Source organism: Diabrotica virgifera, chromosome 1 (genome assembly GCF_917563875.1).
Source record: "Diabrotica virgifera virgifera chromosome 1, PGI_DIABVI_V3a".
NCBI lineage: Eukaryota > Metazoa > Arthropoda > Insecta > Coleoptera > Chrysomelidae > Diabrotica > Diabrotica virgifera.
This window is the reverse complement of record NC_065443.1, coordinates 79,884,349-79,904,917: the sequence shown is the minus strand read 5'-3', so window position 1 is coordinate 79,904,917 and position 20,569 is coordinate 79,884,349. Positions and strand designations below refer to the sequence as shown.

At 32.0% G+C, this 20,569-nt stretch overlaps 1 protein-coding gene across 6 annotated transcripts in view; it reads right to left on the bottom strand.

Annotated features, from left to right (window-relative positions):
- Positions 1-20,569, bottom strand: part of LOC114327219 (calcium uptake protein 1 homolog, mitochondrial) — a 137,011-nt gene that overhangs the window by 83,261 nt on the left and 33,181 nt on the right. For 3 of the 6 annotated variants that reach the window (XM_028275758.2, XM_028275760.2, XM_050657244.1), the window contains one exon: positions 15,500-15,659. In XM_028275758.2, the coding sequence (XP_028131559.1) occupies positions 15,500-15,659 (160 nt within the window). Of the gene's footprint in view, positions 1-8,964; positions 9,131-15,499; positions 15,660-20,569 lie in introns of all 6 variants that reach the window. The other 3 variants (XM_028275757.2, XM_028275759.2, XM_050657238.1) reach the window with 1 other exon arrangement.

The window sequence follows — 20,569 nt, the reverse complement described above, 5'->3', positions numbered from 1 at the left end:
TATGATTGCATATTAGTTTTTTGACTATTCAGACATTTTTATAAAGAATAAATTTTTCTCGCAAAATTAATAATAACGGAGTTATCTTAAATATAAATTATGTTGGTATCAGTAAATTGAGCAAAATTTTCAAAAAATTCTTTCAATTAGAAGAGTGTAAAAAATGCATATTAGAACATAATTTTTAATTACAAACAACTTTTCTTAATAACAATTTTTAATATTGTGAAATATAAAGGCACTTTACTCTTGAGCGAAATTAATATTTTTGGACATACCTCGTATATTATTGATAAAATTTGATATCTGATGATTGCATCTTAGGTTTTAGACTATGCAGAGCACTTTATGAAGAATAACTTTTTTTCGTAAAATTGATATTAAAAAAGTTTCCCATATGGTTCCAAGTTACGCGGACACGCTGTATATATATATATATATATAGTTTATTTCATACTGTGGTTTTGTAATAAATAAGACACCACAGAAGTAAATTCATTCAGCCTTAAAAGGTATGAAGAACAACAAAATACCTGGAAAGCATGGCATTCCTGGAAAGAGTGGCCCAAAAAAGAATGGAACGGTCACTACTTGGACTGACTCAGAGGCAGGGTTAGAAACGAGGAAACCAGAAGGACAGGCGTCACAGATGTCATAGAGCGAATAGCATGGCTGAAGTGGAATTGGGCGGGCCATGTAGCCAGAATGAAGGACGGGAGGTGGACCCAAAAAATTACAGTGTGGATACCACGAGCAAACAGAAGAAGTAGAGGTAGACCATCTAGAAGATAGACAGACGAAGTCAAATAGTCCAGGGTACTGAAGCGTTTTTTCGACAGGCAATACCTATAAGAGCAAATAATTGTAACTATTTTCTGCGTAGGATCTGGCGGCCATTTTTTATTTATAAACAATTAAGTGTCAAAAAATGGCATTTTTCACTTTTTTTTTCAAATCAATGGAAAACAGTGAAACTTATGGTTTTTTAGTACAAATATCTTTGAGATTATGGAAAAAGCTTTAAAATGACGTAGGTATTACAAAGTTTGATATACTCATTTATTGTTAATATAATTGCGAAAAAAGGTCGGAATTACAAAAAAAAAATAATTTCGCAATATCTATTGTAAAAATTAGTGTACAGCTTTGAAATTTTTGTCATATAAAGGTTCTTTGGTGCTTAATATGTGATAAAAATTTCAAAGCGATTCATTCAATTGTTTAAATTTTATTCAGATTGTTTATCCCAGAGAGCATTTTTTTGCAATAACATAAGTAAACAAAAATGACGTTAGAACCATTCCACAGGTGTCAAATGAAAGAGCATGAGTTATATTTTGAACTTGGTTTAAAAAAAGTGAATAAAAAAATGCATTTATTAGTAATAAATAATTATACAAAAATATCGTAAATCTTTCCTTATAAACTTTTTATTTTGTTATATAAGAAATTATATATACTTATTACAATTTTTTTATCAATTATGATATAAATAACATTACTTGGTAGTTGTGCACTTAAAACAGGGTAAAAAAGTTAATTTTTTTGGAAAAAGTTATCCAAAAAGTTTATATGGAAAGATTTACGATACTTTTGCATAATTATTTATTACTAATAAATGCATTTTTATTCGCTTTTTTAAGCCAAGTTGAAAATATAGCTCATGCTCTTACATTTGACACCTGTTGGATGGTTCTAACGTCATTTTTTCTGACTTATGTTATTGCAAAAAAATGCTCTATGAGATAAACAATTCGAATAAAATTTGAATGAATTGCTTTGAAATTTTTATCACATATTAAGCACCAAAGAACCCTCGTTTGACAAAAATTTCAAACCTGTACACTAATTTTTACAATAGTTATTGCGAAAATAATTTGTTTGCAATTCCGACCTTTTTTCGCAATTATATTAACAATAAATGAGTATATCAAACTTTGTAATATGTCATTTTAAAGCTTTTTCCATAATCTCCAAGATATTTGTACCAAAAAAAATCATAAGTTTCACTGTTTTCCATTGATTTAAAAAAAAAAAGGTAAAAATGACATTTTTGACAGTTAATTGTTTATAAATAAAAATGGCCGCCAGATACTACGCAGGAAATAGTTACAATTTGTTCCTATAGGTATTGCTTGTCGAAAAAACGCTTCAGTACCCTGGCTGCTGAAGTGTCACGAACAGAGTATATTTTTGTCTTATTACCCTGGCCTCAAATGGGTTGCTGGGAATTGGTTTCAGGAAGCCCAAGACCAACAGAACTGGAAGAAATTTGAGAAGGCCTATGTTCAACTTTAAATGCAGAAGGCTGGATGGTGATGATAATGTCATTGCCTGCCTGCCTCTTTGGAGGGATTACATACACCACAAAAATGGAATAGTGCCGTTATAATAGTATTGTATAAAAAGAAAGATGTAACAAAAATTGGAAACTACAGACCTATCAGCTTGTTATATCAATATAAGTTCATTATGAGAATCATTACTAACAGACTGGGACCTAAGTTAGATTTTCACCAACCACTAAAGTAAGCTGTTCTGGGAGTTGATTTGAAACTAATGACCACCTACAAGTACTAGGTACAATTTTTGATAAAGAAAGTTACAGAATACAACCAGTGGCGTAGCTGAAGATTGGGGGGCCCTCCCGCTGCAATTTTTGTGGGGCCCCGTATTATAAACGTAACTACAACTAATAACAGTATAATTACTAAAATATATGTAAATGGCACTATTTGGCCTTTATTTTTAATAAGTCTACATTAGTTAGTGTTAATAGATTTTTTGGGAATAGACATGAAATCCTATTATACATGTCTCTTTAATCCGACAAACCTGTTAGTAAGTTGTTGCAACATTTTATCAAAATTTACATTGAAAACATTAACTTCAAAACTTTTTTTTCTACTAGCTATTTTTTCGTCGCAACTGAGCTCATCGTAATAGTTATTTATGAAACAGTTCGTGAAGTATGCTTTTTGCGAACGCACGCGATATTTAGAGCACGAGAGACAACGGAGCGAGTGCTATACATCGCGTAAGTTCGCAAAAAGTACTTCATGCACAGTTTCATACAATATTTATTTTATCTATGATGAACAAATAAAAAACTGTAACTTTTCGTCACTGGAATTTATTTCTATTCTACAATTTTTAGAACTTTGACATTTAAAAATTCTAACTTGTTTCAAACCATAAAACTGTCAAAACTTTTGTCGTAATTTATTGCTCATTATGTCATCACCATGACAACGCGAAAGTTAAGAATATTTAATTATATGAAAGTGTGTCACAAACAGTGCGAAAAGTAAGTCCCATTTAAAATACATTGTTATTTCACGCACACTTTAAACACTTCACGCACTGCTATCTATAATGGCAGTTTTCACAAACTAAAAACCTATACATAATATGACATAGAGTAGATAAAATTTTTTTATATGATTTATCCGTTTATTTTTAAATTTCGATATAATACCCCACTATTCTGCTACTCCTGCTGCTTCTGCTAAAGTTTCGGAAAACGAATTTCTCATTTTTCGAAGAGTATCATGAGTTTTTTCAAAAAGTTGAAGGGTGACCGTTAACTCTGCCGTTTCCGATTGCAAAAGTTTTGATGGCAGATTAAGGAAGTTAAGTATTTTAGATTGAATAGTAATGTTAACGGCAAATTCAAAATTATTCATATGCCCTAATAATGCATTAAGTTCTAATTTTTCATCGTTTTTTAGTTAGCAATGAAAATCTCGGCGCAAGCCATTACAGCATAATGTCTGGATGACCACCGGGTTTCACATAATCGTCTAAGTCTTGGCAAACGCGTTGAATACAAAGTTATAATAGTACATCTCATCTTCTTATACTAACACTAAAAAAACATATAATTTCTTAATTATATCGTAAAAAAAACCAACTCCTGTACACCAGCAACGGCATCATTCAACACTAGGTTCAGATTATGGGATTTAATACAATAAACACAGGAAGCTGTTTTTTCAATGTCAGTTATGCGCCTTTGTACGCCTGAATGTACACCACTCATAACGCTTGCCCCATCATACCCCTTTCCTCTGCAGTTGTGTATGGAAAGGTGCTTTGATTGTGAATATGTACGATAAAACAACTGGCTGGAATACAACCGTACTAAACAGACGGCTTCCAGACAAGATAAAATATTTAAATAATAATAATTATTTTTAAATGGAGTATACAAATTATCACCAAAACAACAAACATTATTCATTGTTTAATGCCTATATTCATTAACAACAAAGAAATCTCTATGTAGATATTGGACAAATAAAATTTATTCGTACACTTTTAACGCTTTTACCTTTCATCAATATTTTGACCAGTAATATAAAATAAAACAAGAATAAATAAGAATGAAACTAAACTCTGCGTCCATTGAAGTGGAGTATTGTACATTTTGTGTAATATTTTAAAATTAAAATTGCTCTATCAATTTAGCGGCACCCAACTGAAGCTTATATAAAGCTTCATATCAGCGAGGCATGCTCATTGTCAAGTTTGCACAAAACCTTGAGACATTGAAACTTACTCTTCCATTAAAGTACTTATTAATTGTTCTAAAGTGTCTAATCCGGCTCCCAAAATATTCTCATATATACTCTATAGGAATCGTATCCAGAGAACGTGCAGGACAATTCTCTGGATATCGCATTCAGCAAAATTATTAAGGAAGAAAAAATGTCATTCTCCAGCGACCCTTATAAGCGTTCTCTTGCCAAGTTTCGCCTTTCCATTTTATATGTACTACAGCTTTACTCTCGAATATCTGATAAGTCTTCCACTTCTCAAATTATATGAATAGGGGCTCATCTTAATCGTAGAAAGTTAAACAAGGTTAAATTATAAATTGAGCTTTAAGCCCAATTTATCTTATGACGGGGACGTGGACGACAAGGCTGTCTTACGGGGCACGTTGAAGAGTCGTCTGATATGAAAATCATTGGCTAGTTTATCGTACAACGGAACGGGGCGACACCGGGGACGTGCGCCGTCTATTGTTCTACGGCACGTGCTGTCCACGTCTCATCGTAGGATAAATTGGGCTTAAAACTGTTTCTTATTTTTTGGACATTGAGTTGCCCTGAGTTGAATCTGAGTTGCTTGTGGGCCGTTATCCATTTTTATGCATTCTCAATAAGATTTGTATTTAATTTCCACTTACACGTCTTAACCACATGTAAAACTTTAAAATTATGAATTTGATAACATTAATAACAAATTTCATATACTTCTACTGTTCCACTTCAATTGACGCGCAGTGTAAATTGATATAGGAAGGAAACTAATATGGTAATGAAAGTTTTTGATTCATTTACCCGGACGTTTATTGACAAAGATATGGCTGGAACCATACACTGATTAATTGCTTACCTCCAGTGGCAGCTGGTGAAGGAGGGATACGGAGCATCGCCTCCATTAGAAAAAATATTTATAAACAATGAATTGTATTTCATATGTTCATATTTCACATTCACATTTTTTTAACACTTCATTCACGTTTTTGTTGAAACTTTTTTAAAACTCTATTAAAATATATTTACCTTACCAAACTGAATTTTACAATTTCATTTGATTTAAACGTCTGAATGCACTATACAATATTCGAGGTTGATTTCATAACGCCCGATAAACGCATGCGGTTACCATGGAAACAACATGCAGTAACTAGAATCTTTTCGGGACACATCGCCATCCAGACCCGGAGCCGCTAGCCGATTATATGGGCGTTCAGAAAGCAGTCCAGAGGTAAAACTTAACGTTCTATTGGTTAACTATTACAAATGGAAACGTACTATATAATTATTTTGTGTTGATAAAGTAAATATAAAATTGAAGTAATAGCAACAAAACAGTTATTCGGTGACTACGTTTATAAAATACCCGTTTCTTCAACTAAGGCCCGGTACTTTATGTCTCCGTTAACAGCCGGTTAGTTCACCGGGGTTTAATCGGGACAGAAATATATGCATAACATAGACATAAACGCAATTATGCTTATTATTATATTCATAAATGATTATAATAATAATTATAATTGCTTTTATTACAACGCAAGAGGCCCTATGAGGTACTTTTCTGTCCCGATTAAACCCCGGTTAGCTAACCGAGGTTTAACCGGGACATAAAGTACCGGCCCTAAATCTTCTATAGGACATTTACCTACTAGGTGCTGCGGGGAGCGTTGAAGAAATATTCAGGATTTTTAGCTATTTCAAGGTACGGATTTAAACTTAACTTTATCATCTTAAGAAATGGCAATGAGGGTGTGTGAATTAATGAAACTAAATTTTAATTCTTTGAGTTTTTTTGGCTTTGGCAAACATGCTTAATTGAACTAGAAGATTAAGAAGAAAAAGCAACAGTCCTAAGAAACAAATATAAACTTAAGAATGCTTCACACGAGAAAATCTGGATAACAGAGGATCTCACAAAAGGAGAGAGAGAGAAAATTAAAGCTTTAAGATATAAAGCAAGAGAGATGAGGGAAAATGGAAAAATGGTCAAAATAGGAGACAATAAAATCACAGTAGATGGTAAAAGGAATGGAGATGGAGTTATAAAGAAGAAAAAGTAGTGGAAATAGCGAGTCCAAAAAACTACCAGAACTGCATACAAGGAACCAAGGAGGGGACATGCAACGAACAGGGAAAAAATAATTTCTAAATAAGTTGGACAATGTTAATAAATGTTTAGTTTTAAGTAGTAATAAGAATAGGATTATGAGTAAAAATGATAAATACTGTATTAATAATATTACTGGTGATGGAAATATAGGTATTAAGTATAACAACAATATGGGCAATATGATGGGTGAAGGAAATATTGGGAATGGGTATATAAATAGTAATGAAGGTAGGGAAACAAAATATAAGTATTATAAATAAACACAGTAACGAAACAAATAGCAGATATAATGATAATACAAAAACCAGGGAGCATGAAATCAACGATAATACTAGTAATGGAGAAGAAGGAAACGGTAATGAGGAAATACATCATAACGAGACAAATCATATAGGAATAGCGACATGGAATGTGACATCTCTGACAGGCAAGGAAATAGAAGCTATAGAAGAAATGGAAAAAATGGATGTACAAATATTGGGAATAAGCGAAATAAAAAAGATAGGCAGAGGACATATAAATATCAACGAGAAATATAGCCTATACTTCCGGAGTACTGCAGGGACAAAGATCAAAAGAAGGAGTTGGTATAATAGTTAATAAAAGAATAGAATCAAGGATAACAAATTACGAAGCAGTATCATCCAGAATAATTACAGCCCAAATAGAACTAAAAGATAAGATAGGGATAATACAAATATACGGACCAACAGAAGGTAGTGAAGAAGAGGCTATGATAGAATTCTACAACGAACTCCAATATCCATTATATAAGTAAAGACAGACAGGAGAAAAATAATAATTTTAGGAGATTGGAATTCTAGAGTAGGTAAGGACGTTAATAGGGAGTTAGGATGTATTGGACAATATGGGGAAGAAACATTAAATAGAAATGGAATTAAAATGCTAGAATTCTGCCAAACGAATGACCTGATAATAGGAAACACATTCAGTGACCAAACCATTGACAACAAATACACATTTGTGGCTGAAGAAAGAAATGCAAAGAGCTTAATCGACTATATAGTATATATATATTATAAAAAATATAAAATATCTTAACGGAAAAAGAGCCGGAGCTGTCCACACAACACAGGCTTGTCACTGCAAAAATAAAGGATGAAAAAATAGAGGAGGTGGAAAGAAAACAGTACAAGAAAGTAAAAGTAAACAAACTAAAGATAGAACGTGTGCGAGAACTTTACAAGAAGGAAACCAATAAAAGATTGAGGCAGATAGAGTGCCAAAAAGAAACATGGACAATGGAAGAAAGATGGAAAACTTACAGGGAAGTATTAAAGAAAACAGCAGCTGAAGTATGTGGGATCAAAAAATGTAATAATCAATTGAAAAGGACAAGATGAAGAAATAAAGAAGTGAAAACAGAAATAAAAAAGAAGAAAATGGCATGGAAAAAATACATCGATAAAGTAATACTAAAATATAAAATATGTACTAGCTCGATATGTTATTGAGTTACTAATCATAAATATTGGCGATATCATTTTAAAGTCTTCTACTTTAAAATGTATAATATACGTCTGAATTGCCAATATAAATGAGTCAGATTAAATAAATTATTAGAAGAATTTTTTTTACTTAGCAACAACAATTTTGTTTAATTTAGTAGTATTTTGTATTTTGACAACGGCACCCGATTTGGGCGTCGAAACGTTAATAAAATTATTTTTTCAATTTAATTGTGGTTTATTTCCCATCTAAATAGTTAATCATGAAAATGCCACAAGGAAATAGCTTCAGAACAACATGCACATTATATTATATTGTTCTTTTAAAAGTGTCTATCTTCTTGTGATGTTGACAAACACATTGACTTCAAGCACCTCAAAATAGATAAGTTGACGTTATATGGCCACTGGCCAGCCAGAATATACATCTGCGCCCAGGCCCTCTCTTTATGTATGCGACTGTAGTTTTGAAAAAATAGTTGTTAACATTATCACCAGCCGCCACTGATTATCGCCTAAATAAAATATAAAGGTTATAATATAAAAAAACACATTTTAATATGTTAAAAATTTCGGTTATAAATAAGTATCAAAAGTTAAGTGGCCATATTACTTTAGTTATTAGTAGATGTTCGGGAGGATTAGCGCTACTTGACTTTGGTGAAACGAAATTTAATATGTGAATAAATGTAGACCCTTAATGATTTATTTATTGTTGGTGAATATGGACATAAGCTATGCCGTATATAACAAAAGCAAGCAAAACTAATTCCAAATTTAAAGAAGCTTTTACTGCAACTTAAATATCGTAACGGGTAGAAGAGATGATTAAACTAACCATCAGGTTGTTTTAAACCTGGAGTCATGGATCTCAGGAAGTCATCAGGAGTCATGTAAATTTCGTGTTGATCGACCGTTGGTCCCTGGACTTGAAGGGTCGCGAAGTATCGAAAAACTTTATCTGGAGTCGAGTAGTGTCTTATTCGATTCTCGTATTCGATTATCTGAGCCGCACATGCGTATTAAAAATATGCTAAGTTAATATCTTTACAGGTCATGAGATGACTTATATACACTATACCTGTAAGTCAGTTGAATGTACAGTCAGTTGCAAGATATACCAGAAGGAAAGTCTAATGTATTGTACTGAGTGTCATATTATATTTTATTGATTTAAAAAATGGTTTACGACAGCGTACTAAGAAGTAAACGGCAATGAAATGACATAATACCAACATTAACACCTGTATTAGTAGTATGGTGGCCAAAGTTGTAGCAAACAAGTGCCATCCTCAAACTAAGCAAGGTTTGGAACTACAGAACTCCTTGCTTTGAAACTACAGAGGCTCTGAGATCAGCTATGATCCTATTCTACCTTCCTCCTTTATACATACAAGGGGACGGGCATGAATGGGATATTACAGAGTTCAAGAAAACCTGTTTCAACAAACTGGCATATTTATGTTTCGAGGAACTTAAGAAGCCCAGGGTCTAATTAAAGGACGTTATCCAGTTTTTATACGCAAGAGAGGTACCTCTAGGAATAATTAATACGATCGAAAATATAATATATACCAGAACAACACAATAAAAGTAAAAGTCGGAGAACTAACTGACCCAATTGAAACTGGCAATGGAATAAGACAGGGAGACACCCTGAATCATCTATTGTTCAACCTGATCGTGGTTGAAATAATAGAAAAAGTAAGAACTAAAAAAGGATACAAAATGGGAGAAAAACAACTTAAAATAATTTGCTATGTAGACGACGCAATACCTGTCTCTCAAAGTAAAGATGACTCACAACGTATGCTGCACCAATTTAATATAACCACTAGAAAATTTGACATGTTAATTTTCCCAAAAAAAACCAAACGCATAGTCATAACAACAAATCTAATAAGATGTAAATTGGAGCTAGAGGGTCAGATAATAGAAAAAGTCATGGAGTTTAAATATCTAGGCATCACACTATCTAGCTACGGAAAGCTCGAAACAAAAGTGGGAGATCAAGTGAATAAAGCTAACAGAGCCGCAGATTGGCTGAATGAAATAATATGGAAAAATAAAAATATTGGAAAAGATATGAAAGGCAGATTTTACAAAACAGTCATCAGACCAATAATGACATACGCGGCAGAAACACGACCTGATACAGCAAGGACAAAAAGAATCCTAGAAACAGCAGAGATGAAAACCCTTCGAAAAATCGATGGTAAGAAACTATGGGATAGAGCTAGAAGTGCAGATATACGACTGAGACGCAAGGTGAACAACATTAATAACCGGGTAAAAAACAGAAGAGTAGAATGGAACGACCACATACATAAGCGGAGTGACAACAAATAGAGTAGTGAAGACAGAGAGGCGGTTCCCCAATAGGAAGACGATCAGTGGGAAGAACACGAAAACGATCGAATGACAACTTACTGGAGGCACATTGTAAAACAGACAGATCCATGCCAAAAAGAAGGAGAACAAAACCCGTGCAACGTAATAGTAATATCTCAGAACCTCAGAAGCTGGTTTAACACCACATCTGTGCAGCTTTTCCGAGCTGCTTCAGGCAAAATAAAAATTGCCATGATGATAGCGGAAGACTAAAAGTTGACAAAATATGAATTTTGTAGTTCGAAAATAAGCAAACGTTGCTTCTAACCTATTATCTAAATGATGATTGTGATGATTTATATAATCTAAAAATTGTGTTGGGTGAGGCAAATGCAAACATACGCAAAAAATTAAGTTCACACGAGTATTCTAAGCAACAAAATTATTTAACAATAAAACACTCTATACTTCCACAAAATTTATTATAACTATGTGACTACAGCTGTTTCGGCAGTAAATCACTTGAGAAAGGCACTCTGCCGAAACAGCTGTAGTCACATAATTATAATAAATTTTGTGGAAATATAGAAAACAAACGTTTTCAGTGTTTTATTGTTAGATTAAATGAACTTCCATCAAGTAACGGTCGAATCCATCAATTAACAAAATTATTATTTAACGTTATAAAAAAACAAAATACAAAACTAAATATGTCAATAGATATAATAGATGGATTACGTACGAAATTCCTTATGGTATAAACCACAAAAGACCTGAAAGTTGTCAATATGTCGTTATAAGTTTGAAGCCACATGCATAACACATAGTAGTACAAATATACTATAACCAACTTCTATAAACATATACTATTCTATCCTTATAGTTTTTATTTATAACTATTTTGGAAGTTTCATAAAAAACACCTAACCATAAACCTAGCCATAAAAAAGATAACTGTAGTAAATGATAAAATAAACATTTTACACTAAAGCTGAACAGAGAAAACACTGATTGGTTTAAAGCACATACATTTTCCAATGGTTTTTGTTCGGTTCACTTCTGAGCGTACATTCCTTGGTCCTGATCAACATTGATTGATGTGCTAATCTGTCAAGGTAACTTACTATTGTACTGCCATTATCTATTACCAATATATTATACACTCGTTACAAAAAGTATCACACAAGTTGCTTTTAAGAGGAAACAGTAGCGATCAACAGGTAGCGAAAACGCGTTCCAAGATTGCGGCTGTTATTTTGAATATTTTTTCGAGATATTTGGCACACGTATTCGTAATATAATAAAGAATGGCGGTACAGAGCCCAATTTGAAAAATATATTAATATGTGGAAATTACTCTGTAATTAAATACAATATTAAAAAACGAGCCTGTACCGCCATTAAGAGGAACAAAAAAATACACTTTCTTCAAATAAACTTTTTTATCCGATGCCTAGATTTTGTGTTATTTTGGAACTACTAATGAAATAAAAAATTTTAGTATGTAGTTCCAAAATGACACAAAATCTAGTAGCCCAGTAAATGAAATGAAAATTCGGTGATACCGTGTAATTTTCAGGGGCAACTCCGAATTGCATGAAAATTTGGATTTAGGTTCTACTTACCCTCCACTTCAAAGTTGAAATTGTGCAGTTGGTTGCTTTTACTTGGGGGGTGACAGTCACCCCTTCTCGGGAGTGAAAAAACATATGTTCAAGGTAAGACCGGAAATGGATAAATTAACTGGTTTTAAGCAACTTTTGTTCTGTAGAGTTTTTTACGTAAGTCAATACTTTTCGAGTTATTTGTCATTGAAAATGTTGATTTTTCGACAAAAAAACTACGTTTTCAGACGGTTTTTCGCAAGTAACTCAAAAAGTAAATATTTTATCGAAAAAAATATCCTTAGCAAAAGTGTAGCTTATAAAAATCCCAAAAAAATTGTTTATCAGTATAGTCTATCAATCAAATAAAAACAAAGTTGTAGCTCATGAAAAATACGTTCTTATTCGTCTAATTCCAAATCGAATATTTCAATGTTGTTCTGAAGCTAAATAGTTAAAATCGAATATTTCAAGGTGAAATCACCGAAAAAATAAGTACTTTTCAGGAAAAACCCATTTAAACTTGTTAAAGTGTTTACAAAAAGCTTTGTTTTAATTGTTAACAAAAGTTTTAGCATGAAAAATAAGCGAGTTAAGCTCAAAATAAAGTTGGCCCTCTTTTTTTTTGTAAAAAATCATGAAACTCTCGCCGTATTTAGCTCCCCAAATGAAATTAATTGCTACCGCTTTACAAACAATTTACTTACCTATCTATTTTGTATATGATCTGTCAGTCTCACCGGTTTAAAGTGTTTATTTTTTAAAGGGTTATAATTGAGAAAGCTTGAATGGGTCACTAATCACGAGTGTATGCAAATTTTGAACAGCCATATCTTAACCAATTTTTGTTTTACGGAGAAACAAAATGAAACTAGCATATTTATACTAGCATATTTATAATAACAAAACCTACATTTTTTAACTCTTTAAGATTTTTCTTATCACTAATACTTTTTAAGTTATTTTGAAAAAATGAAATTTTTCAAAAATTATAAAAAAAGGTTTTTTTACTATAAAACCAAATGTTTTCAAAAATAAGCACTTCAAACCAATCAAACTTACAGATCATATTAAGCAATACACATACAATTAAAATAGATGGTAAAGCCAAACGATTAATTTCATTTAGGGTGCTAAATAGAGGGAGGTTTTCACGATTTTTTTTACCAAAAAAAAAGGGGCCAACTTTTTTTTCAGTGTAACTCGTTTATTTTTGATGCTGTAAACTTTTGTAAAAAACAAATAATAAGCTTTTTTCGATACTTTAAAAATGTTAATAAGGTTTTCCCGAAAAACGCTTCTTTCTTCGGTGATTTCGCGTTGAATTATTCGATTTGGAATTAGACGAATAAGAACGTATTTTTCATGAGCTACAACTTTGCTTCTACTCAATTTGTAGACTTTACTGATACACCATTTTTTTCGTTTTTTTTATAGGCTACACTTTTGCTAAAAATATTTTTTTCGATAAAATATTTACTTTTTGAGTTATTTGGGAAAAACGGTCTGAAAACGTACTTTTTTTGTTAAAAAATCAACATTTTAAATCGCGAATAACTCGAAAAGTATTGACTTACGTAAAAAACTTTATAGAACAAAAGGTGCTTAAAATAAGTCAATTTATCCATTTCCGGCCTTATTTTAAACACGCGTTTTTCACCCCCCGAGAAGGGGTAAATGTCACCCCCCAAATAAAAGCAACCAACGGCACAAATTCAACTTTGAAGTGGAGGGTAAGTAGAACCTAAATCCAAATTTTCATGCAATTCAGAGTTGCCCCTGGAAATTACACTCCAAAACGGTCATTTATTGGGCTATAGGCCTCGGATATAATAGTTTATTTGAAGAAAGTGCATTTTTTTGTTCTTCTTAATGGCGGTACAGGCTCTTTTTTTTAATATTGTATTTAATTACAGAGTAATTTCCACATATTAATATATTTTTCAAATTGGGCTCTGTACCGCCATTGGTTATTATATTACGAATTCGTGTGCCAAATATCTCGAAAAAATATTCAAAATTACAGCCGCAATCTTGGAACGCGTTTTTGCTACCTGTTGATCGCTACTGTTTCCTCTTAATCGATAGTTATTATCTCCTAAAACTTTTTAGAAATACAGGTAATGCGACTTTATCTAATTTAACTCAAAGATCAAAAGAGTAACAAAAAAAAAATGAACCCAGGACAAATAGTCCCTGGACAAATAATCCCGGACAAAAAACTCTCACAAAATATTCTTCTTCTTCTTCCTTCTTGTATGTAGGCTTTAAAGCCTGTTTTCAGCACTACCTGATTTGTGATTCTATCCATCCAGGAGACTCTGAGAACACGCCTGTAGATCCACAATCTTTTTAAGGAGTTCCTTATTTAGTGTCCAGCTTCCCAGATTAAAGAGCTAGGCTAAATAAATATATACATATATCATAAAATATTATTTGAAAAAGTGATATTTAATTCTCTCTTTGATAAATATTTTCCCTGTTTTCAAAAATGCACGATACTTTTTGTGAAGAGAAAATATTTGTAAACGTGAAATTAACAGAAACTAATAAGTGAAAACAATATGATCCTATTCGGTTAGAAGTGTTTTGTGTGAAAAATAGTTCACCGCATTTTTTTAAATTGAATAGATAGTTACTATATAGGTGAAAATTCTACGAGTGTAAAATATTTAAAACATTACAATAAAAGTACCTGTAATAATTTTGATTTATCGACTAAACATCTTTTTCTACTAATATATGTTTTTTGAATTGTGATTTTGCGATTTAAAGAGGCAGTATGTTAGTAAGAAATTAAATGTCATATACAAGATGTTGCAGCTAATATTTCCAAGATCAATATTTCAAAAATGTGACCAAAGGTCGAATATTGACTAACAATAAATATGTATAAAAACAAACAGACCTTCAAAGTAACTAAAAACTTTACAGAAGACAGCAGGCATAGTTTTGTAGATTTTCTAGTAAAGATTAATCAATGGCAAAATTAGATTAATGAGAATATAATGGCCATTGTGGAAATATAAATGTACAGAAGGAAAAAATGTCATTCGTAAAATAAGGTTCCCTATACCGCTGAGAACACATCAACTCTCACACTCTTTTTCTCCATCAGTTTCATCTCGCTGCATTGCTCAGTGTCGGAGCAGCCTTCGAAGATGGAGGTCCCAGTCGCTGTTACCACCAATTTGAAATTCATGCTGTGATAGGTTTTTTAAATGCAAATATTTATGAAAATTTGTAAAAAAAGGGAAACATACGGAACACTGGATGACATAAAAAATTCAAAGTGTTTTCGAAATAGTGGGCCTTGGAAACATTATCTTAAACATTCCGTTTATCATTGCATCAGCATCATCCTAAACTGACACGAATTAGTACAATCCAACACCAAGCAAGAGTGTCATCGTGAGTAACATGACATTTGGCATTTACCATCTGGTTGTTTCATTCCGGGAGTTATAGCTCTCAGAAAATCGTCGGGTGTCATGAATACTTCTGTTACATCGTGGTACAGGAGCTTAACGGTTGCAAAGTATCTAAAAATCTTGTCTGGTGTGGAATAAGCTCGCATTCTGTTTTCGTATTCGATAATCTGGTGTGTGATAAATTAAAAAAAAGTGTTTACTAAGTCAAACCAAACCGTTTCAAATTTTGATGTGAATAACACAAACATAACTACGATTTCGTTTCACCAACGACAAATAGTAGTTTATTCTATGATTAATGTTATTCGACCAATAAACTGACATTTCTCCATTTTACTAATGTCAAATAAGACTTATTTTAATTATTTATTAAAAAAATACTTACTCTTCGAGTAAAGTGGCAAGTTAATCTGGCTGTAAATATTTGGAAGAAAGTAAATTCGCCAGTTTAACTTCAAATTATCAAAATTATATTGAAACAAAATATAAACTTAAACGTCTAATAAATTTTATTCTACGAATAACTATTCATTCATTTATTTGTTGTTGGTGAAACCGGACCTAATACGCCAGTCAATGGGAGCAAGAATTACCTCCGAATTCTATCCTACTGCATGGATTTTAATAAAATTTTCGGCCTAGCCTCTACTTATCCTTTAATTCAAAGTCTACCCTATGCCGATGTGTGCTTTTATCTTTGGGGTGGTTCCCACCCCTTCTGAGGGGTGGAAAATTTTCTGGTTAAAATTACCACGGAATTCGCTAGAGAACCTAATTCTAAGCAAAAACTGTTCTATAATTTTTTTTTGAAAACTCAATACTTTTTGAATTATTCGTGGTTGAAAATTGGCCATTTTCATTGAAACATAATACCTTTTCGAACGGTTTTTTGCGAATACCTTCAAAACTATGCATCTAACTAAAAGAACTATATTAAACATTTTTGTATGTTATAAAAAAAAACAAAGAGACACTTGCCTTCATAAATCTTCTAGTTATAATACAAAAAGAGATATGGTAGGTGAAAATAGTTTGTTTTTTGCTACATTCCCAAATTGGTGTATTCAACTTGAAATAACAGAGAAACGGTGGATTTTAGGTGTATAATTTTACCAATACATTTTGTAGTGCTTTTAATTCATTGCACTTGCACGTTATTATATGCTGTTACCAATACTGGCAGTGGTAACGCAGGAGAAACCTCGCTGTCGCTCGGGACTAGCTCGTTTCTGAAAATTTTGAAGGAGCGACTGCTCTGTTAGAGACGGCGCGCGGGCACGCTGTGTATATCAGTATTTTAACCATTTTGAGGATTGGTAACATTAGTTTAGTACCTATTACAGATTACAGTGTGCGTGCATTTAAACATGGAAGAGTGTTGCTACGTATTGCGTATTTGATCAACTACTTGAAAAGTTATTCTCCTTGTATATTTTTTTATATATAATTTTGAAAAAAAAATGATATTATTGAAAATGGAAGAATTAAAATATAAACAATAGTTTTCAAAATCTATTCTTTTTCCTACTTGTTCATTTTTTATGTTAATTTTATGGTAGAATAATATGTTTAGTTTGTTTATTATTTATTGTTATACCTGTTACATATACATAATTACATACATATAATTTGGGAATAGTGATTTGTTTAATTTTATCCCACATGATTGAAAACAAAAACTTATATTTGGGAGGTTCAAAATAATTTTTTTTAAATAAGATTTTTTTACATCTGGTTTGGTAACACTTTAGAAAAAGTCACGCGTCGCCACTGGTAAATGCATCGTTTTCCTTCTACAATACCTTTTATTATAGTGTTATTTCTATGTTAAAAAAGTTGGACGTGTTTAAAATGAATGGTTTTTTGAAAAAAAAAGATCAAATTATAGAGCGCATTTTTAAATTTTCTTAAAAATCTTAATTTTTCTCCATGTAACTTGAAAATGATAAGAGATACAGTAATGAAAAATAACAAGGAAATTTTTATCTGAAAAAAACCTACATTTTGTGTGGTATCTTTTTTTCGTATCTCTTATCATTTTCGAGTTACATGGAGAAAAAGGAAGATTTTTAAGAAAATTTAAAAATGCGCTCTATAATTTAATCTTATTTTTTTTCAAAAACCATTTATTTCAAACCAGTCAAACGTTTTGAACATGGAAATAACACTATAATAAAAATTATTGTAGAAGAAAAACGATGTATTTAAATTCTGATGGATGAGGGGTTAAATATACTTCTCATTTCTTCTTAAAATACATTACTCATCAACTTTTTTGCTGAATATCTCGCTTAGTTTGAATGGAATCGACATTTAATATTGCTCATTTTAAAGGTCTTTTCAAGCACTACAAAAGTTATTTGTATCATTATACACCTAAAATCGACCGTTTCTCTGTTATTTCAAGTTGAATACACCGATTTGAGCATGCAGCAAAAAAACAAACTCTTCTTACCTACCATATCCCTCTTTGTATTTTAACTAGAAGATTTATGAAGGAACGAATCTCTTTGTTTTTTTATGACCTACAGAAATATTTTATATAGTTTTTTTGTTAGATGCATAGTTTTTAAGGTATTCGCAAAAATCCGTCCGAAAAGATGTCATTTTTCAATGAAAATGGCCAATTTTCAACCACGAATATCGCAAAAAGTATTGAGTTTTCAAAAAATAATTATAGAACAGTTTTTGCTTAAAATTAGGTTCTCTAACCTCTTCCGTGGCTATTTTAACCAAAACGTTTTTCACCCCCGAGAAGGGGTGGGAACCACTCATACGATAAAAGCGCACATCGGCATAGGGTAGACTTTGTTTCTTGAGCTATTCCCTACTTACTGTGAAAATATCAAGTAAATCGATGTAGTAGGATGGAATTCGGAGCCAAATACTCTCATTGACTGCCCTATAAGTGAAATACACTAATCACAAAAAGTATCGCATAATTTTTGAAACAGAAAAAGTTTAAAATTTTTAGTAGAATGTTATAATAGGTATCCGTCCATCGTCTTCTTTAGCCCGACCGCACATCAAAGAAACATGAAACGTAAATTACGTTTCATGGAAATAAACCACTGCTAAACAAATATATATCCGGCCATTTATGAGACTCTCCGAAAATAAAAATGTGTCATGAGCATGAATCACACTCGTTTCATTAGTAGGCGGACTTTGAGATGTTTTTAGCAGTGTTTTCTTTTCATGAAACATGTTTTTCGTTTCATGTTTCATATTTTTCGTTTCATGTTTCTTTGGTGTGCGGCTTGGCTTAGGTGTCTACAAACCCATAGCATTTTAAGTTGAAGCGTGTTTTTACCGAAAAAACAAAAACAGTAAACAAAATGTTGTTAAAGGAGAATATTTATTTTGGACATTTGTGTTCGAGAATTTGATCCGTGCACTATGTCTGCTTAAGTTTTCCATAAGGAGGTGCGCTCTTTCAACAAATGAATAATATTACGCCAGAACAAGTAGGAAATGGACGATCGCAGCAATATCTTGCTAATGTTATGGGAATCCACCAATCCAGCGTTTGAAGAACTTTAAGAAGGTACAGAGAAAGTAGAGGATACACAAGAAGACCAGTTCCAGGAACTGGTGCACGAACCTCTCAGATGAACGTTATTTACAATAGAATAGAATAGAAATATGCTTTATTGTCATGAAAAATTTAACACTTTTTATAGACAAAGCTTACAAGAATCATAAATAAAAACAATCACAAATACAATTTACTAAAAATATAAAAATCGTCAATATAAATAAAACATAAAAAGTGAAATAAAATCAGTAACAATCTATTGCAAAATTAAAAAAAAAAAATGCAAATTGCGTAATCTACCTTAAGAAATTTAATAAGTTAAGCTGCTGCATATAAAATATATATTAAGATTCTACTTATACATAAGAATACTGTAATTTCTTAGTTATTGGTTAAGAAACTCTGTTACTGAATAATATGGTCTTTCAGATAAATAGGCTTTTGCCATTTTACGGAACTTGGGGAAGGATGTTGCAGATTTAAGTTGTATAGGGAGATGGTTGTATAGTTTTTTGCAGAATATATTATAGATTTCTTTAGCTGTACCAGCTGTACCAGAACCCCAAAAAGGAAGACCACATCGAAGATGGGACTCGAACAAAGAAAAATATGTTATTTTAGAAGAGGCTAAATTAATTTCCTTCGAAACAGATCTTATTGCAATGCAAGCTTAGGATAGTTTCTTGCTTAACACATCAATATGAAGGGACCATTTAAGGTTGCTATTTAAAAAAATACCAAGAAACTTTACAGAATCAACGATACTGATCTGGCTGTTATGAAGAGGTAAGGGTTGAAGAGTTTCTTTATAGGATAATGCTATTGTTTTATCTACGTTAAAAGAGAGTAAATTAGAATCGGACCAGGATTTTATTGTGAGTATTGTGAAGTTATATTAGCATGAAGAGTTGCGATATTTGAGTTGTTCCAAGTGATAATGGTATCGTCAGCAAAAAGAAAAACTTTTCCATCGATTTCTAAACTAGTGATGTCATTAATAAAGATAAGGAAAAGTAGAGGACCCAATACTGAACCTTGTGGTATCCCACATACAACATTTTTGAGAATAGAGTCTGTATCATTTGCTCTAACCAGTTGTTTCCTATTATCCAAGTAAGATTGAAACCAGTTCAAAGAAATACCTCGAATTCCATAGAAATCTAATTTTTTTTATCAAAATGTCGTGATTTACACAATCAAAAGCTTTGGCATAATCACAAAAAACAGTGGCAGTGTGCAGATTATTGTTTAATGCTTGATAAACCTCATGTAGTACAGAAAACATGGCATCTGTGGTACATTTAGTATTTAAAAAGCCGAACTGATTTTGTGATAAAATATTGTTATCCACGAGAAAGGACATAAGTCGGACTTTTATGAGTCTCTCAATAATTTTGGAGAGTACCGGTAGTAATGCAATAGGTCTATAATTGCAGGCATTAGATTTTTCACCACCCTTATGAAGAGGAATAACGATGTCCGTCTTTCGGCACTCTGGAAATTTACGTTTCTCAAAAGAATCATTAATTAGAGAGATGA